The 18,826-nt window shown below is 55.2% G+C and overlaps 2 protein-coding genes across 9 annotated transcripts in view; both read right to left on the bottom strand.

The window, feature by feature from the left end:
* GRIN1 (glutamate ionotropic receptor NMDA type subunit 1) overlaps nt 1-2,175 on the bottom strand; it is a 39,166-nt gene extending 36,991 nt beyond the window's left edge. For all 4 annotated transcript variants that reach the window (XM_058853903.1, XM_058853905.1, XM_058853906.1 and 1 more), the window contains exon 1: nt 1,831-2,175. In XM_058853903.1, the coding sequence (XP_058709886.1) occupies nt 1,831-2,088 (258 nt within the window). In that variant the 5' untranslated portion in view covers nt 2,089-2,175. The remainder of the gene's footprint in view (nt 1-1,830) is intronic.
* Nucleotides 2,176-9,523: 7,348 nt separating this feature from the next.
* Nucleotides 9,524-18,826, bottom strand: part of ZNF618 (zinc finger protein 618) — a 118,868-nt gene continuing 109,565 nt past the window's right edge. For all 5 annotated transcript variants that reach the window (XM_058853956.1, XM_058853957.1, XM_058853959.1 and 2 more), the window contains one exon: nt 9,524-18,119. In XM_058853956.1, the coding sequence (XP_058709939.1) occupies nt 16,606-18,119 (1,514 nt within the window). In that variant the 3' untranslated portion in view covers nt 9,524-16,605. The remainder of the gene's footprint in view (nt 18,120-18,826) is intronic.

Below are 18,826 nucleotides of genomic sequence, written 5' to 3'. Positions count from 1 at the left end.
ACTGTGTGTGTCTGTGTGTGTGTGTGTCTGTGCACGCTGTGTGTGTCCGTGTGTCTGTGTCTGTGCACGCTGTGTCTGTGTGTCCGTGTGTCTGTGTGTGTCTGTGTGTCCATGTGTCTGTGTGTCTGTTCACACTGTGTGTGTCTGTGTGTGTCTGTGTCTGTCTGTGTGTCCGTGTGTCTGTGTGTCTGTGCATGCTGTGTGTGTCTGTGTGTGTCTGTGTGTCCATGTGTCCGTGTGTCTGTTCACACTGTGTGTGTCTGTGTGTGTGTGTGTGTGTCTGTGCACGCTGTGTCTGTGTGTCCGTGTGTCTGTGTGTCTGTGTGTGTGTGTGTGTGTCTGTGTGTGTCTGTGCATGCTGTGTGTGTCAGTGTGTGTCTGTGTGTCCGTGTGTCTGTGTGTCTGTGCACGCTGTGTGCCCGTGTCCCGGTGTGTGTGGCAGTGGGTGTGCCAGGTCCCCACACGCACACAGATGTGTGTGCCAGGTCCCCACACGCACACAGATGTGTGTGCCCATGTGTCACAGCAGCTGTGCACGCTGGCACAAGTGCAGACGTGCTGTGTGTGAGCCGGTGTTTGCACAGCAGGGATCGTGTGCACAGGGATGTGTGTGCACAGGGATGTGTGTGTGTACATGGAATGTGTGTGTGCTCATGGAATGTGTGTGTGCACATGGAATGTGTGTGTGTGCACATGGAATGTGTGTGTGTGTGCACAGGGATGTGTGTGTGCTCATGGAATGTGTGTGTGCACATGGAATGTGTGTGTGCACATGGAAAATGTGTGTGTGTGCACATGGATGTGTGTGTGTACATGGAATGTGTGTGTGCACAGGGATGTGTGTGTGCACATGGAATGTGTGTGTGTGTGTGTGTGTGCACATGGAATGTGCGTGTGTGTGCTCATGGAATGTGTGTGTGTGTGTGTGTGTGCGCTCATGGAATGTGTGTGTGCTCATGGAATGTGTGTGTGCACATGGATGTGTGTGTGTACATGGAATGTGTGTGTGCTCATGGAATGTGTGTGTGCACATGGATGTGTGTGTGTACATGGAATGTGTGTGCACATGGAATGTGTGTGCACATGGAATGTGTGTGTGCACATGGATGTGTGTGTGTACATGGAATGTGTGTGCACATGGAATGTGTGTGCACATGGAATGTGTGTGTGCACAGGAATGTGTGTGTATGTGTGCGTGTGTGTGTGTGTATATGTGTGTGTGTGTGTATATGTGTGTGTGTGTGTGCACATGGAATGTGTGTGTGTGTGTGTGTGTGTGTGTCTGTGTCCCAGAGCTGTGTGGGTGTCCCTGTGTGTCCCGGGGTGCGAGTGTGAGCTTGTGTGTGCTCTGAGGTGTGTGTGTGCGCCCGGGGGTGTCTGTGGGTGTCTGTGGGTGCCCGGGGGTGTCTGTGGGTGTCTGTGGGTGCCCGGGGGTGTGTGTGTGTGCCCGGGGGTGTCTGTGGGTGTCCGGGTGTACCCGGGGGTGTCTGTGGGTGCCCGGGGGTGTCAATGGGTGCCCGGGGGTGTCTGTGGGTGCCCGGGGGTGTCAGTGGGTGCCCGGGGGTGTCTGTGGGTGCCCGGGGGTGTCAGTGGGTGCCCGGGGGTGCCCGGAACGCTCAGCACTCCTCGCTTACATAAAGGCTGCAATGCGGGCAGTGCTCCCCGGGCCCGGGCAGGACCCGCACCCCGAGGCTCGGCCGGGGGCACCGCGGTGGGGCCGGGCCGGGGTGGCGGCGGCTCGGGTCCCGCTCGGGGGTGGGGATGGGGATGGGGAGGGGATGGGGATGGGGAGGGGATGGGGATGGAGAGGGGGTCGCCGTCCCGGGGTACCTGGCCGGAGATGAGGTCCTCGCAGACGGACAGGGCCATCTGGATGGCGTTGGGCTTGTGGGTGACGGAGGTGGCGTTGAGCTGGAGCTTCCAGGTGCCGTGGCGCTTGTTGGCCTGGTTCACCGCCTCGCGGAAGATCTGCTCGTGCTTCTTGGTGCTCAGCACCGCGCCGATATTGACGATCTTCGGGTCGCAGCCGGCGCGGGCGAAGGACGAGGAGAAGAGGAGGGCGAGCAGCAGGAGCCGCATGGTGCTCATCCACGGGCGGCCCGGAGCCCGCCGGGCCCCCCGCGCCCCCCGCGCCCCTCGGGCCGCCCGCCCGGCTCAGCGGGGCCGCATCGGGCCGTGTCCCCCGGGCTGTGTCACCCGGACCGTGTCACCCGGGCTATGCCCCCCGGGCTGTGCCCTCGGGCCGTGCTGTGTCCCCCGGGCTGTGCCCCCGGGCCGTGCCCCCCGGGCTGTGCCCCCGGGCCGTGCCCGGTGCTCTGCGGGCTGTGCCGGGCGCTCTCCCCGGTGCTGAAGCTCCCGCTCCGCTCCTCCCTCCCCGCCCGCCCCTCGCTGCCGCAGCGCCCGCCCCGCGCCCGCCCCCGGGACCCCCGCCCGGCGCTGCGCTGCGGCAGAGCCCCCACCCCTCCCGCGGGGCTGCGGGGTCCCTGCCCGGCCCGGATCCCCCCGAGCCCGGCTGCGGGTGCGTCCTGAGCCTCCCGGAGCGTCCCTGGAGCGGGGGATGCGGGGGATGCGGGGGATGCGGGGGATGCGGGGGATGCGGGGGATGCGGGGGATGCGGGGGATGCGGGGGATGCGCGGCTCGGCCGGGCCGGGCTCGGCGGGGCCGCTCCGCCCTCCTCACCTGCAGTGCCCTTTCGGGATCGCGGCTCTCCCGGTGCCTCGGTTCAGTAAAGCGGGGTCAAACACGGGCTGTGGGCTTGTTCTCCACACCAACATTCCCACCTCGGCAGCACCTCTAAAGGGCACGCTGCGGCAGCTCTGCCTGGGGACAGCTGCGTGTGACATGGGCTCTGTCATGGCCTGGGTGCACTCCAGTGCTGGAGAACCGTCCCTTGACCAGAACAGCTCCTGATGTTCAGCAGAAGCTTAGCCTGGCCCCTTGGCTTCCCTCTGTCCCTGCAGACAGAGCCACCACTCTTCCAGACATTATCTCACAGGGAAATCAGCCATTTCCCTCCAATAAATTCTCCAAATTTCTCTGGGAAATGACCTTAAGATTTCTCTGCTGAGGAGATTTCTTTGGGCTCTCATCACCTGCCTGTTGTTGGGCTACCATTAGTCTCCCTTAAGGAAACGGAGGCACAGCAGCCAGTGGCCAACATCTGGAGGGCAGCCCAGCTCCATGGCAGGAAGAGTCTGGGTTTCACTCCTGGACTGCATCTGTCCCCTTTGAGGGCTGGAGGGGTGAGGCAGCCAGGACAGCTCATTGCTCCCCAGAGCTGCCACTTTGGCCCTTTTGGAGAAAAACGAGGGGGCTGCAGGCAGGGAGAGGCTGCTGCTCTGTCACTGCCCGGGACGAGGCCAGGGCCAGCCGGGCAGGGAACACCGAGCACCGCAGAGCCAAAACCTCCCGGATATTTTTACACCTCCATTTTTGGGGCGCTGCTGCAGCCCACCTCTGTCCCTCCTTTGCAACGTGAGTTGAAGCAGAATATTTTCCCCCAACGCAAATTTTCTCACTGGCATCTCTGAAGTGCGAGTTGCCATGGAAACCATTTTGCCTGTGTCCCACATTGCCCACATGCACTCGGAAGGAGCTGCAGGAGCAAAATGGCCGTTGTGTAACGCTGCAGAGTGCCAGGGCTCTGCAGCCCCTCCAGCCCTGAGACCCTCTCAGGAAGCTGCAGACCACGACTTGGGGAGCCAATGAAACCCATGGAGGTCGAGATGTGCTCCGTGGGAGAAGGAAAATGGCCCCACCTCGCCTTAACTCTCGCAGTGCTTGGCATGGAGCTCCACACCAACCCTGCTGTGCTCTTGGGACAGACTCCAGTCAAGCTGAACCCTTTTCGGTGTCACTGTGTCGTTCCCACTCTTCCATGCATGGAGCCATGCTGGATTCACAGGGTGTGGGTTTGTCCTGAAGGGACAAAGGGTGAAAGCCAAAGAGAGTTGCATCCCTACCCTCATTCTGCACAGAGCTGGTTTCAGTCCTTCCTCTGCCCTGCAGCTGCACCTGCAGTAGGTTGTGTGGGCAGGAGCTGCTCTGGAGGGGGCTGTACAGATCTGGATCCTGGTGGGAGTGATGGCAGTGAAATACCAAAGTCAAGACCTGGCCACAGCAGGTGGCTTGGCAGAGAGGACAAAGGAAACGGGCAGGCTTTGAAATGTTATTTGGAGTGCAAGAGCTCTTTCCATCTCGTTACCTGGAGTTCCCTGCAGGGACGAGTGCAGCTATTGAGTCCCTCCTGCGTTGCCCAGGAGTCTGGGATGACCATGCTTCGGAGGCAGGCTCTTCCCTCTGTGCCTCCATTCGTTTTTTATCTCCAGAGACTCTTGTTGCTGGCACAGTTGTGGAGATGTGAAAAACGCTTCCCTGTCAGGTCGTGCCCGCCCATCCCCGCGGTGCCGGCCCCGGGAGCAGCTCGGATGGCAGCGCCCCGCAGCCAGGCTCAGCCAGCACAGATGTTGTCACTGCACGAGTGTCCCCTCGCTGTGCCAGGCTCAGCCAGCACAGATGTTGTCACTGCACGAGTGTCCCCTCGGTGCCAGGCTCAGCCAGTGCAGATGCTGTCACTGCACGAGTGTCCCCTTGCTGTGCCAGGCTCAGCCAGCGCAGATGTTGTCACTGCACGAGTGTCCCCTTGCTGTGCCAAGCTCAGCCAGTGCAGATGTTGTCACTGCACGAGTGTCCCCTTGCTGTGCCAGGCTCAGCCAGCACAGATGTTGTCACTGCACGGGTGTCCCCTCGGTGCCAGGCTCAGCCAGTGCAGATGTTGTCACTGCACGGGTGTCCCCTCGCTGTGCCAGGCTCAGCCAGCACAGATGTTGTCACTGCACGAGTGTCCCCTCGCTGTGTCCTCAGGCTCTTTGATCCTCCGAGGGCAGAAGGGGAGGGCAGGGTGTCCCCAGGTGGGAGCTGTGGGTGTGGGGAGCGCGGCCACATCCCCCAGCCGATCCTGGCAGCCAGGGCCACTCTCTGCCCTCCCTGCACACGGTGACAGAGGCCAAGGGCTGACCTGGGCTCCTGGGAGCCATCAGTGCAGGGTGATCCTGGGCACGAGCACGGCAGGGGTGTGGGTGAGGTGTCCCCTCGCCAGTGATGCTGCAGCTCCTGCCATGTGCAGAGACAGCCCCGGAGCTCTGCAGGAATCCCCCTGGAGCTGGGCACACGCGGGATGGGGCAGCTCAGACAAGGTGAACACAGCTCATCTGGCTTCAGGGTGCTCCTGGGCAGGCAGGGGGGTGTGGGGTGAGGGGGAAGAGCATGGGACGTGGAACATCAACCTCCAGAGGCAAAGATGGTGAGAAACCCCAAAGCACCTCCCGTGCAATCAGGGGAACTGAATGTGCAGAAACACAGTCAGATGTGCAGTAGGAGGGTGGGAAGTTCAACTGAGAACATTCTCCAAGGGAAAACCAGGATTTGCATGTTTGAAATGCACTGTAGGGAAAATTTCATTTTGATGACATTCCAATTTTCTGCTGGAAATCCAGCCAGAAGCTGAGCTTCAGCTTCCTGCACATCGTGTCCCAAGAGATCGGGTCTCAGGGACTCCCAGTCCCCTGGGGCTGCCACACAGCAGGGGCTGGAAAACACCTCAGAGAGACTGATCACTGCTTGGGGATTTCCTGCTCCTCTCCACCTCACAGGAGGCTGGAGCCTGGCCCAGGGGATGTGGTGGTGGAGATGGAGCACCTGGGGACCATCAGCCCCTTGCAGCCCTTGGTGTCCCCACCATGCTCAGCCTGGGGCAGTGGTGCTGAGGAGGGGCAGGAGCTGAGTGGCACCAGCCCCGGGGCTGCACGGGCAGGAGGGGGGAGCCTGGATGGGCTCCAGCATCACCAGAACAGATCAGGGGTGGGGGATGGCTCAGAAGCACCCAAAACACGGGAATGTGGTGACAAACCTGTCCCTTGAGATCCCTGCCTTCCTGTCATGTGTGACTGATGGTTGATAGGAGATCAAAATCTTGTTGCTGAGGACAGAAAGCAAGATTGATTACACAAGTTCTATTATGAAACCAGCCTAAAAAAATCCCAAGTAAAAACATGATGAGACAGCAGCGGCTTTGGAGAAAGCTCTGCTTTTATCTCCTCTCCTTTCCTGAAGGTTCCTGCAATGGAAGGCTCCCCTCATCTCTCATTAGTCCTTGTGTCCTCCCTCCCTCCTGCCTGAGCTCTGCCCACTCATAAATTCCTTCAGACTTGGAAAAGGAGTCGGATCTGAGCTTGAAAGGAAAGTGTTGGACTGAGCCCCAGCCTGGCCAGGTGGTGACCAGCAATGGATGGGTGAAGTCACTCCTGAGTGTCAGCACTTCAGCTCTGCTCTGGTTGTGTCCCTGCTGGACTCTGATGTCCCTGTCCCTGGTGTCCCCTCTCTGCAGGGTGAGGGGATCACCCCCCCTCACATGGGCCAGCTGTGCCAGCTGTGCAGGTCAGACAGGACCTGGCTCTGAGCAAACCTGACCCAGCTCAAGATGTTCCTGCTCATGGCAAAGGGCTTGGACTTGATGGGCTCTAAAACTCCTTCCCAACCCCAACTGTTTTATGATTCTGTGTTTTTCTGCTGTTCCCAATTACATTCCTAATTATTCTTGAAGAAAGGCTTTTGTACCTGAAAGCTCCTCCACCTTTTCCCAGCTGTATCAGCTCATCTAATAGAAATTATTATTGTTCTCCATGGGCTTTGTTTTTTTTCTTATCCACTTAGATCGTGCCTACAAAAGCATTAATGCTAATTATTCCTCACATGCATTTGTCTGGTGGAACAGTGAGCAGATGCAGAGCAAGTGGAGGAAGGCTCAGATGTCTTTCCAAGCAGAAGGAACAGCTCTGCTGTGGGTCTGTGCCATGTGCAGACTCTGCTGTGGGCCTGACAGACACAGAGAGGTTTGCAAAGCTTCTCCTGCAGGGGTTCACAGGCTCTGTGCTCCCAGCAGGAGCTGGACCTGCCCAGTGGCCCCGGGGCTCTGTAAGTCCCCTGTGCTATTCTTGCTGCCATTGCTATTTGTTTTCCATAAAATAAATAAATTAATTAAATGGGGAAATGATAAATAAAAATTAAAATGAGAAAAACTTGTGGCTGTTAGTGCTCTGATACTCACCTGCAACATTTCTCAGTACATCCTAGGGCAGAGTAGTGCCCTCCCAAGTGAGAGACATCAGATTTGATGCACAAGCCAGAGCAAAGACCAGCCTCTCCTCTGGCTCTGGTGGCTCCAGGGTGCAAAGGCTGGAGAAAAAGCAGCACTCAGGAGTTCTGGGTGAGTTTTTTGGGCAGCCCAGCAAGGGTTTGGTTTCCAATCTGCAAGGCAGAAGAGCTCCAGGCTCCTTTATGAAGAAAAGCTCTAGAGGTGGGACCAAACCCTTTCCCTGCCTTCCCCTTTTGTCCTGAAACTCAGCTCAGGTGCAGACATGGGTCAGAGACAGAAGAAAACGCTGATGCTTCAGAGTAAATCACCTGTCACTGGGGCAGGGGAAGGTGGATCCTGGTGCCTCCACTGCCCCATGCCTGCTGCAGATGTGGGAGAACCTCCCAGAAAGGGAGGGACACCAGGGTTCTGGGAAAGGAGGGATCTCCAGGCACTGGGGTACAACAGCTCATTTCTGCCACACGTCAGAAATAATCCTTCCTAGGCTTGAAGGCTGGGAAGGTTCCCAGGGGTTCCTTTTTTAGTTTAGTGTCCCCCATTTGTCACCAGCCGAGCTTCAAGTGGCAGCAGCCCCTGTAACAATCAGAGCTCTCAAGGAACGAGCTCTGAATGCAAATGTGCATCACCCGAGGCATGGAAGGGCAAACCTGGCCTTTGGCTCGGTGTCCAACCTGTGAACAGCTGCCAGGAGCTCCTGTGCCCCTGAGGAGGAGCACTGACCGGGGTTAGGCTGTGGAGCCATCCAGATGTGGCAGGAGCACAGCTGGCTGGGGCAGAGCTGTTCCCTCCCACGGCTGCAGCCTGGCCCTGTTTGATCCAGCCAGGGCTCAGCTAACGCGGGGCTGCCCTGGGGCCAGGGAGGGAGAGCTGGATCCCAGCGGGGTAAAACTCAGCTTCCTCCAGGGAGCACCAGGAATCAGCCCCAGCAACGGAGAAAAGCAACCCAGCCTGGAGCTGGGGGATTCCCTTCGCCTCGTCCCGTCTGTCCCCTCTGTCCCCTCTGTCCCCTCTGTCCCCTCTGTCCCCTCTGTCCCTCTGTCCCTGCCATCCCCTCTGTCCCCTCTGTCCCCTCTGTCCCCTCTGTCCCCTCTGTCCCTGCCATCCCCTCTGTCCCCTCTGTCCCCTCTGTCCCTGCCATCCCCTCTGTCCCCTCTGTCCCCTCTGTCCCTGCCATCCCCTCTGTCCCCGCTGTCCCCTCTGTCCCGTCTGTCCCCTCTGTCCCTGCCATCCCCTCTGTCCCCTCTGTCCCCTCTGTCCCCTCTGTCCCCTCTGTCCCTCTGTCCCTGCCATCCCCTCTGTCCCCTCTGTCCCCTCTGTCCCTGCCATCCCCTCTGTCCCCTCCCGGCTCTGGCAGCCGCCTGGTGCCATCTCGTGGTTAAATTTCTCCTCCGGAGCATCCCTGTTCCAGCGGTGTCTCCGATGTTCCCCTGGGGAGGAGGGAACCCCTCGGGTCTGTTTTTAGGGGATTTTCCCGTGTGTTCCCCACGGGGGGAGGCGGCGCTGCCCTCGCAGGAGGGGCCGGGCAAGGAGAGCCCTTCCCGAGGCTCCTGACCCCGGGATGGGCAGCCCGGGGGAGGATGGAAAATGCTCCTCTGCATGAATTGCACCGAGCCCAGAGCTGCTCCCCGGGCCGGGACCGATCCCAGCGGGATGTGCAGCTGCAGCTGGCACCGCTGGGCACAGCTGGCACCTCTGGGCACAGCTGGCACCGCTGGGCACAGCTGGCACCTCTGGGCACAGCTGGCACCGCTGGGCACAGCTGGCACCTCCGGGCACAGCTGGCACCGCTGGGCACAGCTGGAACCTCTGGGCACAGCTGGCACCTCTGGGCACAGCTGGCACCGCTGGGCACAGCTGGCACTGCCCAGCACCGACCCCCCGAGCTGGGCTGAGCCTCCTGCCGGGGCTGAGCCCCCCAAACCGAGGGGCTCGGGGCTTTTTGCTGCACAGAAACTTCTCCAGAGAGCCGGGAGCAGCTGATGGCCCTGGCAGGGGAGTGTGGGACACAGGATACCCTGGGAAATGCCCTGAGTGCCCCCGGGATGCTGAGGGGCTGTGAACTGCCCGAGGACAGGGCTGGATGGGATTTTGGGCAGGAATTGTTCCCTGCAGGGTGGGCAGGGCTGGAGCAGCTGGGACAGGGGAAGGTGTCCCTGCCATGGCTGGGGTGGCTCTGGATGTCCCTTCCAAACCATTCCTGGACTCTGTGGGATCCATCAGACACCACAGCTGAGATCCAGGGCATTCCCATGGGCGTTTTCCCCCCTCACAACAGCACAGCAGCACTGGGAGCGTCCCAGTCACACGGTCACAAATACAGAAAATACAGAAAAATATAGAAAAGCCCAGACACTTTTTTTTTTCCCTAAAGGTTGTTTTATTGTAAAACCATAAATACAACACTGACATGAAAATCCTCAAGCAACGGATGCTTTCTTACAGTTACAGTTTGTCTTCTGCCTTGGCATCAATTCTGAAAAGAATGTTGCAGAAACATGTCTCTAAGGTATTTCCAAATAACCGAGCTCTGGCCTGGAGTGCTCGGCCCCTTTGGAAGCTAAGTGGAACTATTCCTCCTCTCTCGTGGAATATTTCCATTCAGACAGCAACAGACTTGTAAAAACAGCAACATTTAAACACCTTGATATTTTTTTTTTCTTTAATAATCCTTTTCATTTGACGTCAGTCTAAGTTTCAAACAGCACTGAATTTATTTAGCTGAAAAAAAAAAACCCAAAACAAAACCAAAACAAAATCCTAAAACAAAACAAAACAAAAAAAAAATAAAAAACAAAACCCAAAAACCTCAGAACTTGAGTTGGCCTCAAGTGTTCGCATATCACAATGAAAATCAGCAACTCAACCCCGTGCAATATTGCTCTCTAGTGAGTCATTTGATCCACACCAACAATACATGAGACTTCAAACAGGTTTTGTTTTGTTTATTAACACAGCAAGTGTGACATTAGATAACCTTTTAAATACAGTACATGGTACAGCGCGGGGCCAGCTGCCCGCACGTTTCCCGTTATGAAGACAAAGCCAGCGGTGGCGGTTTATAAAAATATTGTGTTGCTACAAAAGTATAAATTAATGCTACCGGTATTAAGAAATATTAAACACATAAAACTTATAAGGATTAAGAAAAATATTCATTAATACCTGTAGAAAACTCTGGCCTAAAAAAGATATTTTTTGTATATTTTTTGTATATTTTTTTTGTATTTTTTAAGATGACATGGTGGCACTCGCAGCGCGGGTGCTCTGTGGTATTGCCTAGAACATCTGCATCTACAGAAAGGAAGGAAATGCACACGAGTTACTGAGGGCAGGGAGGGCCAGGAGGGACAGGAGAACATTAAATCCTTTGCTTGATGAAACAAGAATTCAGCTCCCAGGAGGAGGTTTGGGAAATGGAACGTACGAGCGAGGAACAGCTTCTCCTTTCAGACTGGCTGCAGCAAGGATCTCCTGATGTTTGCTTGTCACCATGACACTGCTACGGCGTGGACCACACTCCTCACGGCCTGGGCAGAGTGTTCCCCCTCTGACAGCCTGGGCTGGCACCTGGCACCACTGGGCAGGTCACCCACTACCAGCCTTCCTTCCCAGAGTGAAAAAAAAGGAGAATTAAAGTACCAGTGAGTTTCAAGGGACCATGGAAAACGGCTCCTAAAGCTGTTGATCCTTTTGGAACACGTCTCCTTCCTTGGGGGGGAAGGTCACCCTCTCTCCCAGCCCCCAGCCCACTCGAAAATACAATCCCAGCCCATCCACAGCCACAGCAGGGACTGCCACGAGAACCCCCAGGAGGTGAGAACAAGGATTCAAGCCCAGTGAGGCTGGAAGTGTCTTTTTAAGGAACTTTGGTTGTAAAAAGCAAGGGTTGGCCGTGTCTGTGCTCATCCACTCCACCCTACAATATTCCCACCATTAAGGCTGAGCTGCTCATCTGGCTCCCACTGTCAGAGATGCTACAGAAGATCCTGCCAGTCATCATTCCTTGTTCCAGGAGCCAAAAGTTCCAACCCAGCTGCTACAGATGAGGAACCCCTCAGGGTCTATGAAAACACCATCATCTATGTGAGCTAAACTCCCGTCGAGTTACAAATAAAGGACTCCTAACAGGAACAAGTCCTCAGCTGAGCAGCCAAACTAAACCCAAAATTAAACAGCAACTCCCCAAACATTCAATAGAAAAGATTAAATTTCAGGGCAACCCACTGTCATTGGTTCACCATTTCTGGCCTAGCATCAGCAGAATTCCCCAGGGTTTGCTCAGGGACACTTCAGGAGCCCCAGGAGGTGACAGTGGTGAGGGGACAGGTCCCACACAGGGAACAGGGAGATCTTATTGCTACAGAGCGACAGTGTCGGGTCTGACACGGGGCAGGGGCTCAGCTCACGGCTCTGGGCATTCCCAAGGGATCCCACGGATCTGAGGTCCTGCTGTAGCACAGGAAAAGCCCCAGAGGCAGCAAGACATCGAACACTGTCCCTCACTCATCTGACAGGACATTTACTCCTCGACTGGCAGCTTCTCCTCTGACACCTCCCTCCTTGGTGGAACCAAGTGATGGAGCACTGAGAGCTGGCAAGGGCTTGGTGCTGCTGCTGAGTGGGAGGAAAAGGCTCTGTGAAAGCTCCAGGAGGGGTCTGGGCAGGAGCCTGGCACTTCCCACCCAGTTCCTTTCTCTTGGCAAGGTCCAGCCTCGTGTCTCATGGAGAGAGCTCCACTCTGCAGCCTTGTCTTCCATGACTCAAAACACTCCCTCACAGACTCCTCCCAGAGGAACAGAGGTCTCCTGCCTGAAGAGGCTTCCCAGAATCTGCCTTTAGTATCTTTTTTATTTTTCTCCCATGCTAGGGAGCAGCTTGTCCCTTCCTGTGTGAATGCTCACAGGAGCTCCTGCCTCTCCCTCAGCCAGGAAACAGAGATCCAAGCCTTTCCTCAGCACAAAGCAGCAGCCAAGCCTTGCAGCACCTCCCTGGCTGCTCTTTCAGTGTCTTTTGATTCATCAGTAACGTGGTGCTGCCTAGAAACAGCCAGGGCACGGTGGGAGCAGCAGGGAACTCGCCATGGCCACAGTGGCACTGGCTCCTGTGAGCAGACTCAGCACCCAACACAAACATTTCTGTTAATTCCTTCCCACGCTAAATCTTCTGGGTTATTGCAGACACTTGGAGAAAAAGCACCCACCCACCCACCTGAGCCATCTCACTGAACACTCCAATGCCACCATTTAGAGCCCAAGTCATTTCCAGAAGTGTCTCCCCACCATTTTCAGTCATTCCCAAGTTCTGAGAGCATCTGCTGCAAATTCATTTGCAAAATTCACATAAGGGCCACGACTCCCTGAGTTGCTGCTGGGCATCACCTCTGCCCAGCAAGCACAGATAAAGCAGTGCAGGTGGTTTGTGTGGATGCTAAAGCAGTTCAGCTCAAAGTTAAACTGGCTTAACCAGCAATGAACGAACAACTGAGTTAGACAAAACCTGAGCCCTCAGTCGGCTTTCACAGAAAGTTCTGCAGATTGCACCAGTTCAAAGTCAGCCAAAGCAGCTTCCTTAGCACAGACAGAGAGCTTGGACAGCAAATTCACCTCCATCTCAACTCCACCCAGGTGCAAGTCAAACACAGCCACTGCTCACTGAGAGACACAGGAGACAAATCCTTCCTGACCTGGCTGCTGCACCCACACAGAAACAACCTCCTGAAAAGCTCTGCCTCTGTGCAATGCTCTTCAGAAACAAGGATGTTCAGACAGGCTCCTCTCTCTCTCTGAGTTCACCTGGTGGTGATTGTTCCCCACCTAAAGGTCAGAACGCTCCCAGAGCTCCCTGTGAAGGCAGGAAGAGAAGTCTGCGAGGTCAGGCACAGGCAGCAGCAGTTCCAGGTGGGTGCCTGGAGGCCACACACCATTCCTGCATCCGACACATTTCACAAGGGAGATTAAAGGAAACTAACAAGCAGAAGGCAAATTCCCAACATGACCCAGCAGAGGATGATCCCAGTTCTGAGGATCTCTCCTCCCAGCTCAAAGGGAGCAGAACCTCATGACAGCCCTGGCCAAACTCAGAGCCTCTCAGGGCAGTCTCCCACTCCAGGACCAGCAGAGTTCCCTACAACACCCGAGGTTCTGCAGCCCTGAGGCACCACGGAGCAGGAACAGAGCAGCTCGGGCTGGAGCAACCTGGCAAATAAGAGCTTCCAAATTTCAGACCTTGGTAAAGTAGTTTTGCTCCCTACAATGTGAATTCAAGCCTTGAAGAAGGAAGTAGGAAGAGGAATAAAAGCTTGGCATTTAAGGTAAATTCATGTGCTACAGATGTGCTTCTCTGCTTTTCCTGAGGCCTAAGTGACCCAGAGAGAGCCTGGAGCAGACCCAGCACAAAACTCCTCATGCAAGAGTCAGGAAAAGCTGCACCTTCCTCCACTGAGTCTCTGGAGAAGGGGCTCCCCAAGCAGCCCCTCTCCTCACCGCCTCTGAGAATGCTCCATTTTAGGCCTTTAGGCTTTCTCTTGCTTTTCCAGCTTTTAAGTCTTTGGCAGAATCTCATCCACCCGACACCACCGTTTAACACCCATCATTAGTGCAACTACAACCAAAGCCGCCTCAGAGGGGCAGTTTTTGGGATGGGGAGAGGGCCAGTCCATCCCTCTCTTTGGTCAGCACCACAAGAAAACCTCAGCTCTGGTGCCAAGCCCACAGTGTGAGGAGGGAGAGGGGAGGTGGGACGGGAGGTAGGGATGGCTGTGGCCCTCCTGCCTGTGTGCCCTCAGTCTGCACCAGTCCTGCCCACTGCTGGCCACAAATCCCTGCAGTTTGCCCTTTTCTCAATTCCAGGGATTTACAGCTGTGCTAACTCTGTCTTGCTCACTTCCCACCCTCGATGCCTCACACAGACATGAGCCCAAGTTGGCAAATTCCACAGAAATCATCGATGTGTCCCTTAGCAAAGGAGGGCTGGGGGCTGGAGCTGTCTTTCCAAAGGAGTGCAAGGACTTTGCGTGTTCCCCTGAGCATCAGAGAGCTCTCAGGGTCTCAGGTGAACCACACCAAAAGTGTAATGTGCTGTTAGGAGAAGGAGCTGCCAATGCTGATCCCTGTGCCATCAGCTGAGCCGTGTGGCACCCTCTGTTTGGGGACCACTCAAGTTTTCCTGCTGTCCGTGGGCCTGGCACACGTCTCACTCACTCAGGGTTCATTTTTGTCTGGGTGTGCAGGGGTTTGTACAGGAGAAAACAAAACCAGCAAGAAGGAAAGCTGGACCTGCAAGCAGCCCCTCCATCAGCCATTGCCAGATAAGGCAGCAGTCCAAGAGCCTCTGCCTTGGCAGCTCCCGTTCATGTGGCAGGCCGTGTGCTTTAGGCAAAAATTTAACATTTTAGGAGACAATGGTTGTGGCCTGATGGCAGTAACAGTGCTGAGAGGTCAACCCAAACACCAGCCTCAAGGCAATGGAAGGCTGAAAGGGCTGGAAAGGGCAGGACAGCTGGTGCCAAGGTCTGTCCTCTTGAGCCTGGTGTGGGGAAGGGTCCAGCGTGCAAACTGTGCCCCTGAGTCCTGTGGCAGTGCAGGTGTCAGGGAGTGCCCGTGAGGTTCAAGGCATCTGCACACAAAGCCTGAGATTGGGTTTGCTACTTCTCATGTCTTGGAACTTGCAACTTCTCTTACAGCCAGAGCTGAGCAGGTGGGATCCTGGTTTAACATCTGGTTTAACATCTGGTTTAACATCTGGTTTAACATCTGGTCAACAGCAGCACTTCAGAGAGGGCCCTGCACTGTCAGCCAGCAGCAAACTCCCCGTGCTGCTGAAGGGCTCCAGCCTGCTCCCAGCAGGGCCAGTCCCTCCTCCCGACCCTCCCATGCCACGGGACCGCAGCTCCAGAGCTCCTGGAAGCAGGACAGACTGCTGAACAAACAAGAATTTGTTTCAGTTTTCCTCTGGGAGACAAGTCCCAGCGGTGAAAAATGCAGAGTTTGGCACCAGAGATTGGGAATTGTCCAAGAGGCACCAAACCCAGCAGAGCCTGTCCAGCAGCCCAGGAGCTGTGGCTGCAGGAGCTCTGGCCTTGGGGACAGCAGAGTGACCGAGGTGGTTTGGGGTTATGGGGATCTCTAATTGCATTTGGGGTGAGCCAGTTACGTGTGAACGTTTTGGGGCCCGTGGCCTTCCTGGCCAGAACAGGTCAGCAACAGAACAAGTAGTGTAATGCACTGTAGGTATCAAAAAGACATTCGTGCCACTAGAGGAAACCATTCCAAACAAAAATGGGAAGATATTCTTTGCACTCAGTCAGGAGCACTTACATTCAGAAGGATCTTTGAGCCCATGCACTTCTCTAAGCTTCCTTCAAACCCCAGTTTGACAAAATTGGTGAGCTTTGTTCCTCTGAAAAATCATACACCTTGGTTTGTCCTTGGCCTTGGGAAGGGTGGTTTGAGTGTCACTGAGACACTTTTTAACAAAAAGCTTTAGGTACAAGGGTTCTCTGGCAGAGCTGGCAAGCTCACTGGCAGCCCACAGCCACCTGTGCTGTCACCATTTGCTTTTCCTGGTTTCTAGGCTTTGCCACATAAACAACTGCTGTGGTTCCCACTGCAAATGGGCTACTCTAGAACATCTGATGTACAAAATTCACAGAAAAGCTAATTAACACCGGGAGTTCAGAAAAGAAGTTCTGCAGTAAAAAAAAAAAAAAAAGCCAAGAAATGTAACAACTACTGACAGTTTCTGCCATGAACCACTTCTCTTAGTTTGAAATCAAACTTATAATCACTTGCTGCCATGTCAAACTCAAAACTGGGAGTGCAGACAAAGGAGTAACTTTTGGTTTTTGGGAAAAAAAAAGGATATGGAAAGGTTAAAAATAAAATTAAAGATCAAAAACCTTAAAGCCTCCCTTCCTGATTTCTAAAGATAGCGGTGTTGGTGGAACACAGCTGCTCTGATTCCTGCACTGGGCCAAGAAGGCTGCAGCCAAGTGCCCCCAAGGTGTACAGTTATTCAAAGGAGCAAAGTCCAGCGCAGAACTGGTCTGGTCAATGGAGTCTGATTATCCATGGCAAGATGGCCCAGGGGACAAGAGGAAAGGTGGGGTGGAGGAGAAACAAAAGAAACTTCAAGTCACTTTAGATCTCAGCTGCCTGAAGACTTTAGAACATCAGCCTCCCATTCGTCTGCCCACTTGAAAACATTAGAAAGTCTGTCAAGTCCACACACTAACTATGGAAAGGAGCACGTTCCTGGCAGAGGGCTGTCTCTCTCCCGTGCTCAGCTTTCCTTTCAAACTTAATTTTATATATATTTATATTTTTATATATATATAAAAAAGCACTTGGTTTCCAGGGGCATTCATAATGAGGTCCACAGTGTTTAGAACTTAAATTTCTTTTTCTTTGTTTGGAACAGTGTTTTAAAGTTTTGTTTTAATTAAAAGACAGTCTTAAAGCATGTTGGACTTCAAAAACATGAGTTTGTTCATGTCTTCTGGACTGAGTAGCCGCCTCCTTTTGATCAAGAGCGCCTGCTCACACATATTTACACATTCGCTCCTGGCACCCACAGCAGGCACTGCTAAGAGCCAAAAGGCCAGCTTGGCTAGTTTTGTATGCTTTTGGGTAACACACGACCAGTACTGAAACAGGTCAGGGGTGGCCTGGAAGAGAGGTTCTTGCAAATAATCATAGACTTCATTTTTCCCGAACCAATCTTCTTCCTGAGCTGCTGTGGCCTCCCCTGCTGCACGAGGCTTCTTGGTTGAAGGTTCAAATTCTGTTTCTTCTGCCCAGGACTCTTTCACCTCATTGATCAGCTCACAGACCTTGCCGATGATCTCTTCGTGCTGGTAGGGCGGGACGGGCCGCAGCTTCTGCTGAGGGTCCAAGATCATGGCTACCTTGTGTGCTGAGTGAACTTTGAAGTTCTCCTTCAGCGCCTCCAAGAAGAGGTGACAGAGTTTGCTGACCACGCCAGCATCGTTGGCTTTGGAAGTGAAGAGTTTCTCCAGTTTGACGTAGGTGGGCAGCACCAGCTGCAGCGTGGGCCGGCTCTCGTTGCTCAGCTCGATCACGGCCTGTTTCACCGGCGCCAGGATGGCTGCCAGGTTGCTGAGCAGGTGTTTGTTCAGGTTTTGGATGAGGTTCATCTTCTTGGCCCTGCTGTAGAACTCGCAGATCTGCTCGTAGCGCTCGTGGACGAGCAGCAGGGAGTCGGTGACCGAGTTCCAGCAGGGCGGCGGGGAGGTCTCCTCTAGGGAGCCAAAGGTCTCCTTGGAGAGGCCGGTGGACCCCGCCAGGTCTTCACAGACATTGAGGAGCTCGATCACCTCGTGCATGTTGCGAGCCTGCAGTGTTCTCTTGTTGAGCACGCTCTGCACCACCGAGTTCAAGGCACAGGCCGAGCAGCGCAGGCACATGCCCGCCTTGGAGAACGCCGACGAGTTGACCTTGCAGTCTGTCACGTACACCGTCCTGATCTCTGACATCACAAACTCCGACAGCACGTTCTGCACCCAGTGGTGGATAAAATCACCGTTGTCTCGAATGTCTATGCCCTTAATGCCCAGGACGTAGCTCTTGATGTGGTTGCCCTCCACCTGGTAGGCGGTGAGGATGTAGCAGGAGTCGGGGCCCACGCTCTGCGAGTGGCAGGTGACCCCGATGCCGAGGCAGGCGTTGCTGCCCAGGGCGCAGGTGACCTTCACCTTCACCTGGTTGTACATCCGGGGCAGGTGCTTCAGAGCCAGGGTGTTGAAGTTGCCCAGGATCTCGGTGACGGAGAAGGCACCGTAGCGAGCCCCGCTATCCACCAGTGTCTGTGCCAGCTTGATGAACTCCTTGCCGCTGAGCACGCTGAGCGCCCCGAGGTCGGTGCACATCACCCGCAGCAGCCTCTCGGCGATGTTCTGCCGCTCCTTCTCCGGGATCGCGCTGTTCCCCAGCGAGCCGCTCGCCGACGCTGCAGGGAGACACGAGCGGGATCAGAAAGGGCCAGATCAGCACCACGGCAGCAGGAGAGAGCGGGGGCAAGGCACAAAACAATGCTCAGACACCCCCAAAGAGGTGGAACGTGCCCAGATGATGGAAGAGCCAACTCCAGCCTTGGATTTGTTCCCCCAAGGTTTCTGGACAGAGGAACCTCCAGAGACAGGCCCTGCTCTTGCTCAGCAGGGAGCAGATCTGCGTCCTGTCCCTGGTGTGGTGACAGTCACAACTCAGCCCAGATGGAAAGATGGACATCAAATCACAGAATCCCAGACTTTTTTAGGTTGGAAGGGACATTAAAACCCATCCAGTGCCACTCCCTGCCATGGCAGGGACACCTCCCACTGTCCCAGCTGCTCCCAGCCCTGTCCAGCCTGGCCTTGGGCACTGCCAGGGATCCAGGGGCAGCCCCAGCTGCTCTGGGTACTCTGTGCCTGTGTCACACCACAATTAGGTTTTTAGGGGATTAGTTTTTTAACTCCAGGCCAGGAAGTCTGATCTTAGATCAGAAGTTACCTTCTGCCAGGAGTTACCAAATGCATCCTCCTCACAAACCTTTCCAACCACCCTTTCTTTGTTGCACTCCTGCAGTGGGAAGGGGTGCTGTGCTCTGCCAGGCAGGACATGAATTAAGGATGAAATCAAACACTGTTTGCTGAGGACAAAGTGAGAAGCTGCTAC

Source organism: Poecile atricapillus, chromosome 20 (assembly GCF_030490865.1).
Source record: "Poecile atricapillus isolate bPoeAtr1 chromosome 20, bPoeAtr1.hap1, whole genome shotgun sequence".
In the NCBI taxonomy this organism is placed as follows: Eukaryota; Metazoa; Chordata; class Aves; order Passeriformes; family Paridae; genus Poecile; species Poecile atricapillus.
Note: the sequence above shows the minus strand (reverse complement) of the source record. Positions and strands in the feature narration are given on the sequence as shown.